The sequence below is a fragment of the Fusarium subglutinans genome (assembly GCF_013396075.1).
Source record: "Fusarium subglutinans strain NRRL 66333 chromosome Unknown NRRL66333_c0000057, whole genome shotgun sequence".
Taxonomy (NCBI): Eukaryota; Fungi; Ascomycota; class Sordariomycetes; order Hypocreales; family Nectriaceae; genus Fusarium; species Fusarium subglutinans.
Genome location: NW_023502120.1, coordinates 1,452 through 22,469, shown reverse-complemented (window position 1 = coordinate 22,469; position 21,018 = coordinate 1,452). Strand labels below are relative to the sequence as shown.

Here is a 21,018-nt window from a genome sequence, read left to right as displayed (position 1 = left end):
AGTTGCCGCATGTCATGTTACGTTTCTACTACTAGCTGATTGAAGCTGGCTTTTCTCAAAGGGTATCTTTTGTCAATTGTGCACTTCCTACATTCTTCTATGTTGTCCAAATCCATTGAGCTCCAACGTACTTTATCATGCCCTCCTCTTTGCCTTCTTGATTCTCTGCTTCTTATCCGTCAACTGCCTCTCGAACTTGGTCTCGTAACGGAACTTCTTCTTCTTCTTCTTGGGTTCCCGTCGTGACTTTCCTTTTTGATCATCCTTGGGTTCTTCAACCTTTTTATCCTCCTCATTGTCCTTGTCGTCGACTTGGGGTTTGTGTAATCCATCCCTTGTCACAGAAACAGACTCAACCGTGACAGTGGTATAACGATCTTCGTCGATGTACTCCTCTTCGTGATCAACAATATCCAGTTCTGGCTGATCAGGAAACCCGTCCCACTCCCCGTCTTCCTCATCAGATTCCTGCTCAACTGCTCCAGCAGCTTCCGACTCTTTCAATAATCTGTTTACGGTCTGGACGTGCTCTTCGACATCGCGTTTTCGTTCTTCTCGTATCTATGTAGAATAATTTAGTACTATTCGATATTGACAGTCGTAATCTCGCTTGAAAATTTGGGCGTACCTGTTTTCGTAACTCCAGCTTCTCCTGGCGAGCCCTCTTAGCAGCCTCTTCTTGAGCATTCTTGATGCGCTGCTGCTTGCGCTTATGGAAACCAGTCAGATATTCCTGTCGCGCCTCGAAGTCGAAGTTAACCTCCTCGACAGCAGAGGTCATCTTTCGCTTCTTAGATGGTGGAGGCAGAATGCTCTTTTTGGGTCTTGGTTTGGCGAACATGATTGCTTATATGCACGATAGTCGTGAAGTGCGAGTAAGAAATTGAGAACGTATCGAGTAAACTATTTTGTTGGCTACAATAGCAAGAATAGGTAGCAGCATCTTGAACATCGAAAAATCCACTGTCGCGAAACTTTCCCAGGGTAGCTCCACAACGGAATGGATCCTAGCTCTCACCGAGGTGTGCACGTAGCGGGGGCTTGCATATACCGGTATAGTTACGTAAGGTGGCTACTCCTGCATCAGCTCTCTCAATGCTAGCAGTATCATCACAAGCTGGAATCGATAGGCAGACACAACGCCCCATAACCAGCAAATATCATCCGTGATGCGTCTTCAGATTCTCGCCAGCGCCCTTGCGCTCAGTAGTTCCGCCGCCGCGTTCTCAGACTCGTGGCCATTGGTTATGTTTTCTACTTCCAAGTATGACGCGCGCCTTCGTGTCCTGTCTATACTTTGGAGCTCCCTACTAATGATGATGATCAAGGTTCTCCGATGCACCCAGCAACAACCACATCCAGACGCGATCCCAAGCTCTCGAGCAGGTTCAGGACCTCTTGACTTCATGTCCGACCGATAATTACCTCTTGATTGCTCATGAGGGTGTCAACGCCGCTGATCTTCGACGACCGAACTCCATGTCCAATATTCACCACGCTATCGGCCGCAAGGAAATCCAGGGCAAGTTGATTGTGCCCGAGGTTGTTGGCGAGTCCATCGATGCGGTTGCGATCCAGGACTACATTAAGAGGGCGTGTTACGAGCAGGCAAAGAAGGTTACGCCTCACTTCACCCTAATCAAGGCCTTGACGAACGAGGAAGGTCGGTTATATAATGAAAGCCGCTTTGAGTTCAAATTTTGACCATATCACAGACGCTATCAAGCAGTGGGAGGAGAGTGAGCAATGGTTGAACGATTCATACACTGTCCTTTTCGTTGGCACGCCATCCACCAAGGCCAAGACCGCCGCATCCAAGTCCGAGAAGACCATCTACGAGCCCGAATTCATCGAGCCCCTGCACATGGACTTGAAGCGTGATGTCTCGGGCTATGCAGAGAAGCCTGGCAACGCCACACGCGATACCCGTGGTCTATTTGAGAAGTACCAGTTCTTTACTCCTGGTAAGCTTCCTAAATATAAACTGCGCATGCCTGACCCCGTACTAATAAACTGCAGGTATCTTCATGGGAATCATTGCTGCCATTGTGCTGTTCTCCCTGCTTGGCGTTGGTCTGCGGGCTCTGGCTAGCCTCGAGGTCTCCTACGGCGCTTTTGAGAAGGACATGGGCCCAGCTGCTCAAAAGAAGCAGCAGTAAACCACTTGTGCTGAATAAACGAGCGCTGTTCATGTATCGGTCTTCCATGTGGAATGATACTTGTATATCAGATTACGGAGTTTGGGTTCCTTTGGTGCGACTTGATGGGAGGGTTAGTATCGGCATGTAATGTTGCGAGCATCGGCTGTAGACAGGACGTAGGGTCGGGGATCCAGATTAAGGGTCTTGACCCAAATTTATTGAGTACTTTTTCCAGATGCGATTCAACGCTATTAAAGAATTCAACGCCAAACTCCGTGATGATACCTCTAGTCATAATAACCTGACTTCTCTAGTGGTGATGCATCTCCAATGGAATCTTGCAAACGTAACTAATTTTGGTTCGTATTGTCATCTTCACACCAAGTGGCTGGGTAGCAAAAAGTTGGCAATACCCTCCTTGACGGCATACTCGTGTCCACAGTTGCCACAAACGAGCTTTCCCTCAGACATTTGAGTCTCGAGAAGAAGATGGTGGAGATCCTTGAGGGTCTTCTCATCAGCCCGAAGCTCAACTGCTGTGGGAGGCTGTTCAGGGAGCTGAGGGAAACCCAACTGTAACATGAAAGTGTCAGAAACTAGTTTCAACACTACACGGCGAGTTTCATGGTCGCCTTGTTTTCGCTGACTCACCTCAGAGGCCGTTGTGCAAAGAGCCGTCCAGTCAAGACGGGGCAGCACATTGAGGATCATGTCAGGGTTCAACTCGATATCGTCTTGGACGAGTTCAGCGTCCTTTGGGTGAAGAGGGTATGAGTCTTTAGAGGACTTGCAGGCCTTGACGGCGCAAGTGAGGAAATTGAGGCTGAGGACCTTCATCTTGGTTTCGGAGAAAGATGAGCAGAAGGTTTGTTAAATAGTCGTGTACGAGATCGAGAATGGAAAAATTGATGTTGTCTTGTACTTACACAACTTTTTTTTCTTCTATGGCGGGGGAGGGACTTGGTGGTGAAGTGAGCCCCACGTGACAGGGATGTTCTCTCTAGAGCTACGTGCTACAATGTTTAACAAGATGGAGTAAGTGCCAATTCACAATAAATTTAGGCTATAATTCTACAATTGATAGGGAAGAGTAGTAGTCGGTATAGATCGAAACACAGATATGGTCTTGATATGGTCGGTGTTGTATTGTCTCTTACTGAATACTGAGTCTCGAGTCGCTTAGAATCGAGAGCGCTGACGGGCGTGGCGAAGTCCAACAAAGACAAGACCAGCAACAACGGCAAAGAGGCCAGCCTTCTGGAGAGGAGACCAGCCAGCGGAAACCTCCTCCGCAGCGAATTCAGATGTGCCGTAAAGGTCTAATTGAGGCGAAGGCTACGCATCAGCAAATCCGGCCTTTTAGGATTATCAATGAGGGCGAGGCAACGGACAAGTGCAAAACAAGAGTGTTGCCTCTTAGAGCTCAACGTGAATACCTTCAGGGGGGACATCAAGCTCGCCGCTCTTGGCGATCTTGACCGCCTCAACGGGTCGGTCGGCACCGCCAGTCTTGGTGTTCTCGATCTGCTCGATGATGTCGTAGCCCTCGAGGACCTCACCGAAGACGACGTGCTTGCCATCGAGCCACCTGGACATGGTTGTTAGCATTGTGATTGTAATTGCTTCGTTGGAGATGGAGTTGCGCTTACGAGGTGACAACGGTGGTGATGAAGAACTGGGAGCCGTTGGTGTCGCGACCGGCGTTGGCCATGGAGAGGAGGCCCTTCTTGGTGTGCTTGAGCTTGAAGTTCTCATCCTTGAAGCGGTCACCGTAGACTGAAGGCAAATGTTAGCAATTGATGGATGGATTGGACCGAGACGAAGCTATCGCAACATACTAGACTTGCCACCAGTGCCGTCACCCTTGGTAAAGTCACCGCCCTGGATCATAAAGTTCTTGATGACACGGTGGAAAGCAGAACCCTCATAACCAAAGCCCTTCTCGCCAGTAGCCAGAGCGCGGAAGTTTTCAGCTGTCTCGGGGACAGTCTTGCCGTAGAGGCCCATAACGACACGGCCGAGCTTCTGGTCACCCTGCTCAATGTCGAAGAAGACCTTGTGGGTGATCTTGGGGCCCTTGGCAGCCTCAGCTGTCTGGGCGAGGAAGAGGAGGCCGAGCCCAAGGACCAGGGCCGACACGAAAAGGCGACGAAGATTGAACATGATTGTTGTTTCTCTGATGATCAAAGAATACAAAGGCAGAGGCAGAGAAAGGGAAAGGTTGGAGAGGACCTAGGGACAGGAAGGGACACTTATACCACAGAGATAGCCACTGACCGGGGGGAGCTGGTCCCCGCTGCGTGCGCAATTGGGGGACCTAAACGCTAAACTACCTGCAGATGGTCCCCGCTGCCGGACTGGGAGTGGAGAGCTCACTCTGCGTTCCAGCATGTTTCAGCGGCTAAAGCCACCAGAAGAGCGAGTTCTTTCATTGGTGCCCTGCCCATCTAGGGCCGTGAGGCGACAGAAAAGATTCGACATGATGAACACGGGCTTCGACATAGTGTTACACTAACTTTTAAGTCAGAGCCTCATTCCCCTGCCGCGGCTCACTTCTCCCAGTGGACCCCGCCGTGCTGGAGTTCCCTGGTGGCCGCCTTGTACAACAATTAACCCGAGTTTTACCGAATTGTCCATCTTTTTCCAACTGTACCTCTGGTCGGCTTCGGTTTGGAGATCTAGGTATGCGACTGTGATACCCACGATAAACCGTCACCATGGTACGTTTGCACATCCTTTTCTGTCCCTCAAACAATTGGAGTTTAACAGTAAATAGGTCTTCCTTGCAGGAGTCAGCTTCGGCGACCAGAAGCTCGTCAAGGTAAGTCTGGCAGTCACCTAGTGCTCTCATCCATCTCACACCATACCCTCCGACAGAAAGCCCTCGAGTCCTTCTACGCTCTTGGGCCCACGATATCTGCCCGAATTATGGCGAAATACTCGATTCACAAGCTCGCCAAGGTCGGATCCCTCGCTCCCAGAACCGTCACTCACATTACGGCCGAATTATCACAAATGACCATCGAAACGGACGCACGCCGCTTGTTACAGGAGAATATTCGACGACTAAAGGATATGGGCTCATACCGGGGTAGACGTCACGCAATGGGTCTGCCAGTCCGTGGTCAACGAACAAGGACACAGACGGCGACGGCCAACAGACTCAACAGGGTGGAACGACGAGGTTAAGCGCATCATTAGAAGAGTGGGCTACCTCGAATTGGGTATGAATATTGGCAAATATCTCCCTAGAGGATGTTATGGCATGTCTAAATGCTAGAGAGATTATACCGAGGAGACACGATAAGCCAGGCTATCTCCTTGTCATACAAGACTTGTATATATAATGTACGATCAAATGGACATGAATTCTATATGGCCGTGTTCAAGCGCGGCATTACCAAACTTACGCATGCTCAAACGAGACCTCCTGAGCTTCGTCAAACTTCATCTTTGGCAAATCATCCTCCAGCGGCAGCTGTCCTTTGGCCTGCAACTTAGCAGCAACAGTGTCGACATCTTTCCAAACGCGCAGCAGATTACCTCCAACAACCTTGGCTGCATCAACATTGCTGACACCCTGTCGAAGGAGTTCGGCGATCAGATCAGGATATTTGGTGACATCTTCAAGGCCTTCAGGAACAGATGGAATACCGTCAAAGTCGGTACCGATACCAACATGATCGTAACCGATCAGGTTACCGATATAGATGATGTGTTGAGCTGCGTGTGCAAGTGTCGAGTTCTGGGGGTAAAACTCAGGAAGACCATTCTCCTTTCCGGTGTCAACACAAGAGATGAAATCAGGGGCGATGTTGACCATGACTAGGGAATTCCGCTTCTTGACGAGCTGTAGAACATTGTCCTTGACGTTTCGAGGATGAGGGCAGACGCTCCAGGCGGAGCTGTGAGAGAAGATGATAGGGGCTTCAGAGCCAGTCCATTCATCCTTGCCGCCTAGTACATCCAACATAGTATCCTCACTGGCAGTTTTGGTTAGGATTAAGTTCATGGTGGGAAGTGAGACCAACACCAACATACCTAACATGAGAAAGATCAACAATCATGCCGATGCGGTTCATCTCGGCGATAAGCTTGCGACCCAGGGGGCTCACGCCTCCCCACAATGGCTCAGCCTTCCGGTCAGGGTCTGACAAAATCGCAGCATCGGCAAACTTGTTGTGACAGTTATGAGTCAAGGTAGCATAGCGCACACCAAGCTCATGGAAACGACGGAGGTTAGACACCTTGTTGCCAATTTGATGTAGACCCTCGATACCAAAGGGTGAGATGAGCTTGCCCTGCTTAAAGGCCTCAAAGGCATTGGAGCTGTCGACCTTATCAGAGAAGTGGCTAGGATAGGCCGCCTGCAGCCTGCTCATGACATCAATCTGGTCCAATGTGAACTGTACGCCTATACATGTGATTAGCAAGCCACATGAGAATCAAGAACCATGACAACTTACTCGAAGCATAGTTCTTGTCAGAGAAGTCGGAGCCATTTGATGGACATGGAGCAAACAGACTCCAAAATGCACCGCCACTCTGGCCCTGGCGAAGACGGTGCAAGTCAACATGTCCAGGAAGCTCACCCTGCTCGAATGGTTGGGTGAAGTTGTCATCATAAATTTGGTTGCCATATGCGAAACGCAGCACGATTGGAAAGTCAACATGCCCATCTGGAATTACTAAGTCAATACACATCTGATTATGACAAGGATGCAGATTTCCATACCTATCAATGGGGTATGGCTGAGTATATGTCGTGCTCGCTCCTCGGGCGTTCGCAATCCGTTTCCATAGCGAGGAACACCATTGTAACGATTGCTGACTGGTCGATGCAACAGGCTGAGTCCTAAAAGTGCCAAGAAGATAGCTATAATAGCCTTTCGGGGTGTCAATTTGGGTGTAGAGGGAGCTTCATGATGTGAGCCTGTATGAAGCTGGGATAATAATCCTCCCTTGACTGATCTGTTTGCGCCCCTGGTTCTCGATGACCGAGTGGTGTTGTAAGATAGGAGAGGTTCCTGCCGCCCCATTGTAATGACAAAATGAAATGAATAATGAATCGATGTAAGGAGAGGTTGATGTGAATAACAAAGTGATGTGAAGTCGTTGAGTTGGTCAAAGTTAAAGGGCACAGGGATAAAGATGTAACGCCCTGAACTCCCGGGCTGACAAATACGGCACGCTCAGACTATCTGTCAGTTGTCCTGGGTTTCAATTTGAACAAGAAGAGGACAGCTGAGTTAAATACGAGACATGTTATTAGATTTATAGGTTACTTAGTCTATAAAGCAAGATTCTTTACACTTGATTTAAGAAAATGAAAGAAAAAGAACTCCCCGAAATATGATTCGAACTGGCAACCTTTGGATTTGGATGGCCTCTGGCCAAGCCATGGAGAGGCTAACCATTTCTGTAGAGGAGCAGCGGACACTAACTCCATAAGGCATAGCTTCATGTATCAACCACGAGAGAAGACATCGCCAACAAACTCCATCAACTGGCTCTCATTGCCTTACGTTTCTACCATTCTGATGCACTCAGTCTCCCGATCATCGGGGATTGCATAATACTTAGCAAGAGAAAGATCACAAAAAAACTGCGGGATAGCCAGAGTAGTCAGGTTTCAATTCAACTACTTGAAAGGTTTGAACACAATTGTCTGCTTCGAATGAAAGGTAGAGGATGCCTCAGCGCTCGCAGGTACTTACATTGCTCTGCCGTTCCGAGATGTCCGTTAAGGTATTCCTAGTAATTATGCATATGTTACTTAGTTATGCAAATGCTGTGCAACCACTAAGGATACGCTACTACGGAGAACCCCAGAGGCAGAAGCGCAATTCTGAGCCCCATTTTTCGTCCGTTATGACACCGTAACCAAAACGGAGACACCGTTTTCCACAGTTGCAGGGAGGTATCATGAAAGTCGTTCTCTTCCTGATGAGAGTACAATTCTGATGTACATCTATTAATAATTTATTTCTCTTGGGATAACTGAAATGAAGAAGCTTTATGATAAGCTCTAAAGGTTGTATTAAATCTGGCCTATGTTACAAAACTTAGACCAATCTACAGAGTATTCAGAGTTAGGTATGATGAGATGGACAAACTTAGTACCTACAGTCTAAAATGGTCTAAATTTATGATCGGAAAAGCCAGATTCCGATTCCGGCGGGGTGGTTGTGACTCCCAACGTCGACTTTTGGAGGGGTACGCCTGAAGTCAATCAGTCTTTCCTGTACAATTCCTCAGGTACGCAAAATGTCGAGTCAGTCAACAGAAGAGAGGCTCAACCTCATCAAGGAGAACCTCGCCGAGGTTCTCAATCCCGAGATCATCGAGTCCATTCTGGCCGAGGGCAAAAACCCCAAAATCTATTGGGGTACTGCTACAACTGGGCGCCCTCACTGTGGTTATTTCGTGCCCGCCGTTAAGATCGCCCAGTACCTCGCTGCTGGCTGCGAAGTCACTGTGTTGCTTGCCGACATCCATGGCTTCCTCGATAACCTGAAGGCCCCGATTGAGCTCGTGGAGAAGCGCGCCGAATACTACAAATTCGTTATCACTGAAATGCTCAAGGCCTGCGGAGTCCCTACCGATCAGCTGCGTTTCGTCCTTGGAAGCTCCTATCAAAAAACCGCCGACTATGTGATGGATCTTTACAAGCTCGCCTCGGTGGTGTCCGAGCACGATGCCAAGAAGGCTGGTGCCGAGGTCGTCAAGCAGACTGGCAATGCGCCTCTAAGTGGTCTTATGTACCCTCTACTACAGGTGTTGGATGAGCAGTATCTCGATTGCGATGTTCAGTTTGGTGGCGTCGATCAGAGAAAGCTTTTCACAGCTGCCACTGAATGGTTGCCCAAGCTCGGATACCGAAAGGTGCGGTTGTGCCCTTCTTTGGTCAAATTACAGTATACTGACTTTACAAGCGTGCCCATCTCATGAACCCCATGGTTGCTGGCTTGAACGGAAACAAGATGAGCTCAAGCGATGAGAGTAAGCGCTTCGCCGCATGCCTCTGATCTGAATCATGCTAATATATGACTTTAGATAGCAAGATCGACCTCCTTGACCCCCCTGACGTTGTGGCCAAGAAGATTCGCAAGGCAGAGTGTGTCCCCAAGGAGGTTGAGGGCAACGGTGTACTTGCACTTGTGGAGTACGTCTTGCTACCAGTTTCTGGCTTGAAGGCTGGTTCTCGATCGTTCAAGGTCGAGAGACGTGAAGGCGAACCCCTGATCTACAGCGATATCCAGAAGGTTCACGATGATTACCGAAACGATGTGGTATGCTCTCCTTAATGGATGATTTTGTTGTTACTGGAGATGGTTACTGACACGATGCGTTCTAGTTGACACCCCAAGACCTGAAGGCTGCTGTGACTAAGGGATTCCACGAGCTTATGAGCCCTATCCAGGCTGAATTCGAGGCCTCGAAAGAGTGGCAGGAGGTCACACTGAAGGCCTACCCCCCACCCGTCAAGAAGGAAAAGAAGGTCAAGAACAGGGGCACCCGATTCCCCGGAGCCAAGGGCGGTGACAATGCCGAGGCCGAAGTGACAAAGAAAGCCGAAGACTTGACAATCAAAGACGTACAGGCGACTGAGGCCAACCCTACAGCATAAGAAAAACCCCAAAAATGAAACAAAGAGAAGAAACAGATTCCAAAGTTTAAACAGGGTCACATTTACGATTAGCGATTCAATGATGTTAGGCAAGAGTCTGAGATAAACAAAAGCGTTCAGTAGCCAAGTAGAAAGACTAAGATGAAATGATATATTGAAACATGTAAAGAATTATAAATTAGTGCTAAAACTATCTGAGTGAGATATTGGTTTTTTTCCAGCTGAGAAAGGTTCCTAAACACCCTATATCAACCCATATATAGTGATTATATTTACCTGCGCATGTGATGCATGCCTGCTCAGTCTCCTATCTACTCGCCATTGAAGCAGCATGCATCATAGACGGAGTAGTACCAGCCCTCTCTGAACTCAAACCCAAGGGCAGAAACAGCGGCATCGTAGAGCTCACACTGGTTGCTAGTGGTGATACCAATGGTCTTGCAGTTGTCAGTCTTGTCACACTCCTCCTGACATTGGCTAAGGGTATAATCGTAGTAGACTTGGATGAGATTGCTGTCGGCGTTGCTGAAAAAGCCAGTCTTGGCGCAGGTGAGCTCAGAGAGGGCAGGACATCTGGAGGCAGCAGCAGCGGAGGTGGATGTGTAAGCCTCTGAGGTAGTTGTGATAGGCTTGGATATGGTAGTAGGGGCGACGGTAGTGGTGTCGAGAGTGGTCTTTGGCTTTGAAGTGGTTTCTGGGACTGATGTTGTAGTGTAAAGAGCAGCACTAGAGTCCTGTGTGGTATAAGGAGCAGAGGTTGTGTCCTCCTTAGCAGTTGCAGTAGTTTTGGCGGCAGGCTCAGTAGTCTCAGCTTCGGAAGTGGGAGAGGCAGACCCATTCGTAAGAGTTTCAGCAGAAGCAGAAGTCGTCTCGGCGACAGTGGCAGGCTCAGACTCGTCCTTGGTGGTGCTGGTGACTTGCACAGCGGTAGTAGAAGGAGAAGTGTTGGTCTCAGACTTGCTCACAGCATCAGTGTAGGCAGCAGAAGTTCTAGCATCGGTCTGTTGAGTGGTGGAAACAGGATACTGGATAACAGAGCTTGAAGCATGAGGTCTGCAAGGACCGGCTTGAGCTCCGATGGCAAAACCAGCCACGAGGGCGGTCATAAAAGTGTTGACTGAAGGCATTGTAAGAGAAGAAATGTAACGGATACCTAGTATAGGAGAATTGAATATAATAGAATGGAAGAATGAATGAGCGGTAGTGAGTCTTGTTGCAGTAAAAGAGTGAACTGCAAGCTCTCTATATAGTAACAACAAAGGTAACTAACTGACAAACAATGAATTACACCAGAAAGGAAGTGAAGTGACCTCACCCTTTCCAGAACGCAGGCTCCTTTATAAGGGGACCGACCAACCCTCAAAATTGAATATCAGGGCCCATTCTGGGACCAATTCAGGTTGGCCGGTCCCTTGGCGAAAAGAGACGATGTCCCCATTTGGAACCTCAACTACGAAAAGCACTTTCATCAGGACATGGTCAAAGAACCTAAGGAAGGGTGTGAGTGGGGGACGCAGGTCCCCGAGCGCTAAGTAGTGAAGGGGAGTGACCAATTATCGGTTTGGAGGGGGAGGAGACGCCAATTAAGGGCGGTTCGTTTAGAGGAAGCATCGTAAGTTTTTGGCCGACGTCACCGGAAATAAATGGTCCTTATTGCGTTGGCATTAACAAGGGTCCTTTTGGTTGCTTTTGCTCTGGGTAGGTAGGTATGGAAGTTTACGAGCTGAAGCTGAAGATGGAGTTGATGGCTCGGCAAGAAGCGATACACGTGATGTAGATCATCCGAAGATCGTAGATTTACCCGTGCAAGGCAATCAAGCAGATACTACGTAACGACAGGGTTGAACCAAGTCGAATGATACCTAAGGTACATTGTAAAAGGCAACGGCCATCAAGTTATTTGGTCTTTGTTGAGTCGCAACGTGACAGCCGCACTAATAAATAAATCAACAGACCAATTCTCTCGTCTTTGATCGACCCCTTGACGTTGGCTGGTCTTTGTGATACCCTGAAAATAGGTCAATCCTTTCCCACTTCGGTAAAAGGGAAGAAGAGTTATAACAAAACTTCAGAACGCATGGAAAATCAGATAGACCCTAAATAAAGTGCTATCTATTTGGGATAGTGTACAAGGCTATCTCATAGAAGAGAGGATAATTCTTAAAATGTTTCAGATAGCCTGTACTAGTACTTGCTCCATGAGTTGGCGGTTAAAGTTCTACATACAACCCCCTCTCCATTGCCAATAGTTCAATGTCTTGGCCTTCACAACAGTCATTAGTTCATCTTTGTTCTCATCATACACGTTACCTATAGTAGATACAATGCGCCATACGGAGACCCAAGACCCTCAGAACCATCAACACATACCCAACCTTGCCAACTTGTCTCCAGAGTTACTACGCCAAATCCTTGGCTACTTCTGCTTACACTGTCGCGGCAAGAAAGAATATCTGACTGATAACACTCAACAGCTCAACAGCAACTACCGCCAAGATCGCCAGGTACTGGCGTCGCTATGTCTCGTCTCAAGACGCTTTCGTGACATCGGTCAGGATATTCTTCATCATGTATTTCTCTGGCCCTTACGGAAGTCTTTGACCCAGATATCCTTGCCCCTCTTCATAAGGACCATCGCCTCACAACGCCATCTCGCCTCATCTACCAAAGCCGTCCTCTTCTATTCCACACAAGGGGCCTCATCAATTGATTTTGAACATGCCCACGAGGCTTTCAGACAAGTAGCCAAGGTGAGAGGACTGGAGCTGTCGGATATCTGGGACCAAAGAAAGGATACCTCACCTTACCGTGAGGCATTCCTTCGAGGACTCATTCTCGGCAAAGCTCATTCTCCAGAGGCAATGAAGAACATAAAATTACATGCGAGTACTCTGTCAGCTGAGCTGTTATTTATAATGCTTGCCTTGTTGCCCAAATGCTCGCACCTGGCTCTTGACATTTCAACTCATCAGTTGTATGACCAAATGCAGGCATTGAAGGTCCTTGGGGTAGCCAGTCTTCCCTTGAGAAACCTCGAGCTCCGTGGGGCCTTTGATTTGAAATGGCTTTCATCACAACTTATTCCTATTTCGCCAGGTCTCGAAGCTCTGACTCTCTACAAATCGCTGCCACTGCCTGAAATATCGAGCTTGAAGGCACTTCACCTCAGAGGTTTCAGGTTGAGTCCCGACCAGCTCGCCAAGATCCTCCCTTCGTGTACCGGGACTCTGAAGGCGTTCACATATGAAGCCACAGATGTTACTTCCTTGCACATTGACGAGCTTTACAACTGGCAAGTCCAGGCAAGCGATGTTGTCAGACACCTCGAGAAGCACTGCACAAGTCTAGAGTCGCTTCATCTTGACCTTCGTATACGGGCTTTTATGAGCCGAGACACCAAGATAGACCCGATGCCTCACCTGGAGAACTTCGCAGCCTTACAAGAGCTGTTCCTCAATAGCGACGCAGTGTACAACACTCAGAGTTTGGAGTTTCCTGATGAGAAGTCCCTCACAAGTTTCCTCCCACCCAGCGTCACGTCTCTTACTCTTGTGGAGCCAGATTTCCCTTCACCTCCAGAACGTCTACAGAAGGGGTTGTATGGACTTGCGAATCTCAGAAGAGAGCAGGGTCGGTTCCCTAGGCTGAAACAAGTGACGTGCGACGTCAAGAAATTGTTCGATGAAAGCCATACCGAAGATTTGCTCTCACAGGTTGGCATTGTACTTGAGTACAAGGAGTTTCCAAGATCTGACTGGGCTTATAATCGGGAACGTTTAGTCGCTTCGCCGTTCATCAGTAGCCTGTCCATAGATGGTGAAGACCTCCCTACCGCTTGGTTGTGAAGAAGATTGAGATAGATATAGCAAAGCTCGGGAATAATAAAGAAGCAGCACTACTCCGTACATGCTGAGGCTCTGTTCAATAGCTGTAGTCTAAGATCTCAGTTTTATAGAACTCTATCTTAGGTTCTTAGCTTCCAACTATGGTAGCTTGTGGCTTACTTCCAGAATAGGTACTGAGCTAGAGCTGGCAAGATCCGACAAGTGCTTGGCTAGTTCATTTATTCTTGGAGAATTATGTGTGAATCAAGAGAGCACGAATATGGTTAAATTTTATGGAAAAATCACATATGAAGCTGCGAGATTAACAGCATCTTCAGGCCTAGACTTTGTCTCCGTCGTCATAGGAGAGCCCAGAATATCCTGCTTTGATTGACACGGACCCCCCTGAACTAAGATACCCAGGAATGTCTTTCTGAAACGTGCCTCTAAAATTAGGTACCGTCCCCACAACTTACGAGGAGACTATCCTCAGGGGTTAACCTCAGCCCTGAGCAAGTGGCTGGGCGTCGAATCCACTAACAACCGACAGCTGTTGCCCAGTGAGAGGCCTCTGAAGCGGCCACAAATGCCGATTGCGTCTCTGGTTGTGGCTGTCATGTTCCTCTCAACAGCCTGTAGCAATAGCAACAGAACTTCAGATTGGCGATGACAGGGGAGAATAAAAATACCAGTCCGTCAGAGTTAGAAAGCGTACGACTCCTTTATGCTGAATCTCTTTTAGAGTTCTCAATTGCCTTTATACAGTTCATCAGTGAATTAATGCAACTTTGTTAACGTACGTACCTAGGTAGTATCAACGGCTTTAAAGCAACACAAAGACGCTCGTGTTCAACGAACGTTGCCCGTTCTATCGTTCCTTCCTCCTGGTTCATCTTGGTGGATTCGCTAAGCTCGGTTCGGTTGTTGATGATTGAATGGATGGATGGAAGACAGGAAAGAAAGACATGATCCACCTCCTGCCATTCTGACCATTGCTGGGCTGTCATAAATTATTACTTGTACCTAGGTTCTCTATTAGCAAACAATGAAGCTAGATCTTTCCAACTTCTTTCTTTATGATAGATCATCACCACAAGTAACAAAATATTTTGATCTGATGTTATGACACCCAAAAGGAGTGATTCTACATCCAAAGTCCCCTGTTAATTAGCACAAACCCGTCCCCTCCCCCCTCCCCCCTCCACGTCGCCAGTCAGACAGCGGATGCCAACCAAAGCGCCGGCGCCAGCCTCCTTCAAGCTAACAAACCATCATCTCGTCCCAAATTCTCCCACACGGACGGACCCCAGTTCGCAAGCTTCCGATCCAGTCAACACGCACGCCCGATCTTTTCCCCCATTCAGCCTTGTCCTGCCCACACAGAGAGTGTCAGCCAAGGGGATAGAAAGTTTGACGAACCAAGATACAGAGTACTGTACAGCTGTCTCGACTTGCAACTCCGTACTCCGTAGGTGTCTTGTCGTTCCCCATTCGATCCCTGGAATTCGCACAACAATAAATCAACTGCTTTGCTCCCCCTGCATCGGCAGCAGCCGTCTCACCGAACTAGTCTACGCAAGACAGAGACACGCAGCAGATACGACGACAGATTATCACCTGCACAACGCAAACTGCGGCATCCTTTCGCCCAATTCCCCCCTTATTTCACGACGATCGCGACGAGTTCCTGCGTACGTCTACGCCTACGTCACCCACTACATCGCTAGTCGATCTCCGGCAATCCTTCCACCGCTATAGCGAGCTTTTGGCTCTTACTCCTCCTCCGATAGAATCGAAAAAAGGGACCACATAATCACCACATCAATCGAAGGGGCTGGATAAGGCAGACCATCATGCCGGGGTTCGCTGATTCCTTCTGGTCGAGCGATTACGCTGCGGGACTCGGTGTCCTGTTTAGCAAGCTTCAACAAGGTGTTCATGAGAACAGACAGGTTCTGACCATCGCACGCCTACGCGCCGAAGCCGAGGAGACGTATGGTCAGCGACTTGGTGATATTGCTCCATCGGCCGACAAGATCACTGGTGGCTTCAGCCGTGATGACGGAGCTACCGTTCGCAAGGTACGATACCATGCTTCTGAATCCTCTCCCAACTGCCCAGAGTCTGCGCCACAGTCACTTGTGGAGATTTACTATGCGATAACGTCAATATCCGGGTCGAGCTTACCAACTGACAAAATCTAGGCCTTCGATGGCATGCGAAATGAGATGCAAGATGCTGCTCGCAACCACCGTCGCATCGCCCAGAGCATCCGCGACCTCGTTGTCAACCCCTTCTCCCGCTGGTGCGACGCCCACGAAGCTCGTATTCAGGACTCTCAAGATGAGCTGCAAGTACGCATCAAAGCTCACGATCGCCAGGCTGAGGTAGTCAAGAAGCTCCGATCCGTTTATTTCAACAAATGCCGACTAGTCGAGGACCTCGAAGAGGAAAATAAGCTTGCTTTCCAGGATCCTGAAACCAGCCCCAAAGGCAATCAGAATATTCCCGAGATTAAGGTTCAGCCTCATAAGGAGGAGGAGCCCGAGGAGGAAGAGCTATATGAAATTGGCGACGACACTTATCAGCCCGAGCAAGTGAAGAAGATTCTTTCCCAAATGCTTTCCAGCATCAAGATGGGCGAGACCAAGGTGCCAATTCTAGGAACATATCTCAACACGTCCTCCGGCTCCGACATCGTCGAATATTTGCAGCGTAGCATGGGCAACATCGGCGTGGCTTATGCCGAGCGAATTGGTCAAGATCTTGTTAACAACGGGTTCCTTCGTCTCATCGGTAATGTGGGAAGTACATTCGCCAACAGCTCCAAGATGTTTTATCAATGGCGACCCAAGGCTTTCCAAATGGCTGGTGTTCCTGAAAAGAAGTCTATTAACCGCACTTTCTCACTGGCTTCTACCGGTTCTGAGGGCGCTGATTCTCCGGTTGGAACTGTCAGCGAATATCTTGCCAACTGGAATGTTCTCAACAACTCTCACCCTAACGAGACCCCTAGCCAGCGGCTTAAGCGAGAGGCTTCCGAGGCCGATGAGAAGTACCGCGAGGGCGTGCGCAAGCTTGACCAGCTTCGATGCGAGCTTGAGGAGGCTATTCATCTTCACCTCAAGTTCCTTGAGCGTTGCGAGCTTGACCGTCTAAAGGCTGTCAAGACAGTCATCCTTGACTTCTCAGGCACCATTGGAAACGTTATCCCAAGCCTGCAGTCTACTGTAGACCAGATGATGCTTTTCCAGGAGACCGTCCAGCCCGAGAGCGATCTACGTTATCTTCTCGAGACCTACCGCACTGGAAGTTTCGTGCCCAAGGTGGTCGTCTATGAGAACTATTATAATAAGGTCGATGAGCAGACATTTGGTATCGATCTTGAGGCGCGCGCCAGGGCTGACAAGAAGCGCGTGCCCATGATTGTTACCACTATCTTGACCTATTTAGACCACCATTACCCTGATCTTGAAGGTGACGAGGCTCGGCGAGGTGTGTGGTTGCTGGAAGTTCCGCTATCACAATCACACCGTCTACGCGCCAAGGTCAATGACGGCAAGCCTGTTTCTCCTGATGTGTTTGATGAATTTGATATCCCCACGGTTGCCAGTTTGCTCAAGGTCTATCTCTTGGAGCTACCTGGTAAGTGCAAAAGCTCCATGAACCCCATCTCTATAACGTAAACTAACATCATATAGATTCTCTGGTCTCCTCTCACGTTTATGAGATTATCCGAACTATTTACTCCACACCATCTACTGACGCTGATGAGTCCTCTCGCATTGCTGCTCTCCAGTCTACTCTATCACAACTCCGCCTCACCAATATTGCAACTCTCGATGCTTGCATGAACCACTTCACTCGCTTGATCGACCTGACTTCTGCGGATGAAGCTTACGTTGCATCTCTTGCCTCTGCACTTGCACCTTGCATCCTGCGGCCACGAACTGAGACCTCGCTCACCATGGAAGAGAAGCATGCGTACCGACTGGTCCGAGATCTGTTTGCACACAAGGACGCCATCTTCAGTGCACTGAAGCGTATGTCTATGGTTACACACTCCACTTCTGTTGGCAGCAACAACCGCCCTCGAGCTATCAGTACCGATGAAAGCAACCGCAAGGCCCTTATGGAAGAGCGGAATAGAGCTCTGCTTGAAAAGGCCAACGCAAGCCGCGGCCGTGATAAGAGCCCTGCGCCAGGCCCCCGTGGTCACCGCCGAGACCGAAGCACTGGTGGACCAGAGACCCGATTCCCTATTGCCAGCCCAACATCGGCTGTCGACCGACACCGCACCAGTCTCGGTGGAGTTATCAAGAGACAGAGTCTTGAAGTTCCCGAGCCCGATGGTACTGCCCCTGTAAATGGCGATGCTGAGAAGGATAAGTCTGATGCCGACTCGGAGAAGCGAGACAGCCGTGACAGCACAGGACGTACACCAACCAAGTTTGTTGGTGGCAAGCGAGTTCCTGTGGTACCATCGACTCCCCCTTCAGAATCCAACCGCGGCGTGCAGCTTGAAGATGCTCCGATGGAGGACTAGTTTTACGACACGGAGCCAAGTTTTAGACAGCGGTTGGAGGCGGAGTTTCGGTTCTGAACCATGACAGGTCCAAATAGAGCCTCGCCTTCATCTTGATCTTGAACGGAGTTGGGATTGGGTTAACAGCGGGACTGCAGGAATAGAGGGGAGCGGCTCGGGTTGACTCGGCCGTCTAATCTACCTTGTCATGTGTATGTGTTAATGGAACATGAGCAAAAAAGAACTATCGGTGTACTTTTTTCCTTGTCGTTTTTCTGGATCTGGATGTGGAACTGGAACTGGAACGATCCAGTCTATTTTTTGTATTTATGCCGTATCAACATCATGATGTGGCAGCGATTCCCTATTCGTTAAGAGACTTGTTTCAGGACATTGGCCCAGTTTGGGCTTGATGAATTTCTTGAGACGTTGTAAATATTGAGCGAAAAGCGGCCTAGCACATAAAAGGCAAGATATGAGAAATGATTCAAAGACTTTGTGATACTTATTATTATCTGTTTGATCCTCCTCCTTCTGCCTGATGCTCGCTCACTGACTCCCAAACCACTTGTGTCCGTCTACTCGTCTTGAATCTCAGCAACGCGCTTCTTCTTCTTTTTCTTCTTGGCAACAGCCACTTCACCACCAGAAGCAGGAGACTCAACGCCACGAGCACTGCTATCATCACCGCCTTCTTCCTCCAGGACCGCAGTCCGCGGAGCCCTCTTCTTCTTTTTCTTTGGCTTTACTTCCTCGCCCTCTGCTCCCTCGGCATCAGCATCCTTCTTGGGCTTCTTTTTCTTCTTCTTGACAACTGTGCCCTCCACATCAACGCCCTGTGCCACCTGAATGCGCTCGTTCGCGCGCTGCATTTCGAGGCGGAGTCGCTCGACTTCTTTCATGGCTTGCTGCATCTCAACTTCCTCACGCTGTTGCTGCTCATAGTCGAAACCAGTTGACGGTTGGCCTTCAAGACTGAAGGAGCCGATGCCGCTCGAGTCTACGCCTAGTAGGGTCTGCTTGGCCTTTGGCTTGCGAGCCTTGGACTTTGTGAAGCTGTCAGAGTTATTCTCCGAGTCATAGGATCGAAGGCCGCCACTAGCGCTGCCTTCGAGTGTCTCGTCTGCAGCAATAATGACTTTCTGTCGTGGCTTTGGCTGTGGCCTTGAGGGCTGTGCAGCCGGCGTTCCGGCTCTTGATAGCTCTAGTTGCATGATAGGTATGGAGTCGATATCCAAGTCGGGCCCATTGCTGCTCTGGAGAATATTGTGGATAGGGGTCGAAGTGCGAGGAGTGTCGTTGCTGCTGGGAATATAAAAGGGGTCATCTCTGTTGCGTTCGAGACGCTCGGCTTTTCTTCGAGCAACAATATCAGCATCCAGATACGTATCTTCATCAGCTTGCTGATAAGAAGCTGAGTATTCCTCTGTAGGTTCAGCTATCCTGCTGATGGCTGGCGCAGATGAATCAATGCTTGTAGGTGGTGGCTTCTGGTGGTAATATGTCTCAAACTCATCCGAGTCGTCTGTTGCCAATGTGATAGAGTCGGCTTCTGATAGTAGTTTGGCCAGGTTTGCATGAATGGGTTCATCCAAGTCTAGGCCCACGGGTACTGGGACGTTCAGCTGAGCACCCTTGGATACCGAGTTGAGTTCCCAGCCGTTGAAAAGCGAGGGGATAGCCTGAGTGAGAAGCAACGGAGGATCTTGCTCAACATCGTCTGTCGACGCCGGTTGAGATGAAGCAGCTTCAGCCGTGAGCTTCAGTAACTCTGTGAACTCGACAGCTCGTTCCTGAACCTCAAGACTAGGGTGCAGTGCCAGAGGCTCAAAGACGTGGATAATGCGCGCCATAAGTAACGATATCCTCGACTTTCTCTCTGCGGTCCAAGGTTCACTCTCATCCCCAACTATAGTGGCGAACACTTTTGTGACTGCTTGTAGGGTCGTTGTTAAAACTTCAGGATTGTTTGTTCGGGGAACGAGCTGCAAGAGGCCATTCAAACCCTCATCTGGTACGGCCAATTGCGAGGCGTATTCGCCCATGACCCACGCAACTGACTTGAGTGCCCCTGAAGTGATTTTGTATCCTGGCGGTGTATCTGTATTGAGCTGGCTGAGAATGATCTCGGCTGCCCTGACAGCCGTTGATCGCATCACACGAACCTTGACAGCCACGCTGCGGAGCTCGTCACCAATCTTTTCGGACACATTGGCCCTGGCCTTTTCAACTGGACCTAGATCATCGTCGACCTTGCGAGAGGCGGGAGCCATACGGACAAGCTGTGTGAGGACATCAATGTACCAATCAAAGTCCAAGACACTCGAGTAGTTATCCTTGGAGCACATTCCCAAAATCCTTCCAATGACGTCGATTCGATAGTCGTCGGGCAAAGGAGCGGATTCGGCCTTTGGCCTCGGGGCTGGCTCAGCAAATTCGTCCTCAGACTCGTTAAGATCATTCGGAGGAGTTCCAGGTAGAGATTTGTCACGAGCTGGCATGGACGACTTGAGCTGCTTCATGAGGCGGCTCACGATAGACACGAGATTGTCGCCAGTCACCATGCCCTGGACCAAGTCGAGTGCTTGTATTCGGATAGTGATATCGGGGCTGTCGATACATTCCAGAATAACATCTTCCTGCTGAGATACTAAGTACGGGTGTGTGGTAACGATCTTGTTGAACGCTAGTAGAGCAACATATTTGACTAATGTCTGGTCAGTTTACATCCGCTTTCAAGCAACAACAGACGAGCACTTACGGTTAGGATCGCCATCTATCATGACCATGCCTCGTAGTTTGTTAACACATAGCGTTGCGATCTCATCAGTACCAGAGTCATCAGAGCTACCCAAGATGCCGCCTTGAATGATTCCATTGATGCACTCATAGAGCAAC

At 49.2% G+C, this 21,018-nt stretch overlaps 10 protein-coding genes across 10 annotated transcripts; 5 read left to right on the top strand and 5 right to left on the bottom strand.

The window, feature by feature from the left end:
- Positions 1-135: 135 nt before the first annotated feature.
- On the bottom strand, positions 136-841 carry FSUBG_5658 (nucleolar 12; the record flags this gene model as incomplete). The annotated part of the gene is made up of 2 exons (XM_036683777.1): positions 136-561; positions 629-841. The coding sequence occupies 2 exons, from the start codon at positions 839-841 to the stop codon at positions 136-138; spliced, it is 639 nt and encodes a 212-aa protein (XP_036538792.1).
- Positions 842-1,169: 328 nt separating this feature from the next.
- FSUBG_5657 (ER BIG1) lies at positions 1,170-2,159 on the top strand (the record flags this gene model as incomplete). The annotated part of the gene is made up of 4 exons (XM_036683776.1): positions 1,170-1,264; positions 1,329-1,663; positions 1,716-1,964; positions 2,020-2,159. The coding sequence occupies 4 exons, from the start codon at positions 1,170-1,172 to the stop codon at positions 2,157-2,159; spliced, it is 819 nt and encodes a 272-aa protein (XP_036538791.1).
- A 357-nt stretch (positions 2,160-2,516) lies between these two features.
- FSUBG_5656 (trm-112) lies at positions 2,517-2,978 on the bottom strand (the record flags this gene model as incomplete). The annotated part of the gene is made up of 2 exons (XM_036683775.1): positions 2,517-2,714; positions 2,793-2,978. 2 exons carry the CDS (start codon positions 2,976-2,978, stop codon positions 2,517-2,519), a joined length of 384 nt encoding a protein of 127 aa, XP_036538790.1.
- A 342-nt stretch (positions 2,979-3,320) lies between these two features.
- FSUBG_5655 (peptidyl-prolyl cis-trans isomerase B) lies at positions 3,321-4,304 on the bottom strand (the record flags this gene model as incomplete). The annotated part of the gene is made up of 4 exons (XM_036683774.1): positions 3,321-3,460; positions 3,578-3,729; positions 3,791-3,917; positions 3,980-4,304. 4 exons carry the CDS (start codon positions 4,302-4,304, stop codon positions 3,321-3,323), a joined length of 744 nt encoding a protein of 247 aa, XP_036538789.1.
- Positions 4,305-4,858: 554 nt separating this feature from the next.
- On the top strand, positions 4,859-5,330 carry FSUBG_5654 (30S ribosomal S13 protein; the record flags this gene model as incomplete). Its single annotated transcript, XM_036683773.1, has 3 exons — positions 4,859-4,861; positions 4,918-4,962; positions 5,019-5,330. 3 exons carry the CDS (start codon positions 4,859-4,861, stop codon positions 5,328-5,330), a joined length of 360 nt encoding a protein of 119 aa, XP_036538788.1.
- A 217-nt stretch (positions 5,331-5,547) lies between these two features.
- Positions 5,548-7,180, bottom strand: FSUBG_5653 (membrane dipeptidase; the record flags this gene model as incomplete). Its single annotated transcript, XM_036683772.1, has 4 exons — positions 5,548-6,124; positions 6,183-6,555; positions 6,608-6,820; positions 6,877-7,180. 4 exons carry the CDS (start codon positions 7,178-7,180, stop codon positions 5,548-5,550), a joined length of 1,467 nt encoding a protein of 488 aa, XP_036538787.1.
- A 1,228-nt stretch (positions 7,181-8,408) lies between these two features.
- Positions 8,409-9,771, top strand: FSUBG_5652 (tyrosyl-tRNA synthetase; the record flags this gene model as incomplete). Its single annotated transcript, XM_036683771.1, has 4 exons — positions 8,409-9,026; positions 9,077-9,143; positions 9,198-9,433; positions 9,499-9,771. 4 exons carry the CDS (start codon positions 8,409-8,411, stop codon positions 9,769-9,771), a joined length of 1,194 nt encoding a protein of 397 aa, XP_036538786.1.
- Positions 9,772-10,082: 311 nt separating this feature from the next.
- FSUBG_5651 (uncharacterized protein) lies at positions 10,083-10,898 on the bottom strand (the record flags this gene model as incomplete). The annotated part of the gene is made up of 1 exon (XM_036683770.1): positions 10,083-10,898. The coding sequence occupies one exon, from the start codon at positions 10,896-10,898 to the stop codon at positions 10,083-10,085; it is 816 nt and encodes a 271-aa protein (XP_036538785.1).
- A 1,197-nt stretch (positions 10,899-12,095) lies between these two features.
- Positions 12,096-13,616, top strand: FSUBG_5650 (uncharacterized protein; the record flags this gene model as incomplete). The annotated part of the gene is made up of 1 exon (XM_036683769.1): positions 12,096-13,616. The coding sequence occupies one exon, from the start codon at positions 12,096-12,098 to the stop codon at positions 13,614-13,616; it is 1,521 nt and encodes a 506-aa protein (XP_036538784.1).
- A 1,832-nt stretch (positions 13,617-15,448) lies between these two features.
- FSUBG_5649 (Rho-GTPase-activating 8) lies at positions 15,449-18,141 on the top strand (the record flags this gene model as incomplete). Its single annotated transcript, XM_036683767.1, has 3 exons — positions 15,449-15,676; positions 15,800-17,240; positions 17,297-18,141. 3 exons carry the CDS (start codon positions 15,449-15,451, stop codon positions 18,139-18,141), a joined length of 2,514 nt encoding a protein of 837 aa, XP_036538783.1.
- Positions 18,142-21,018: the final 2,877 nt, after the last annotated feature.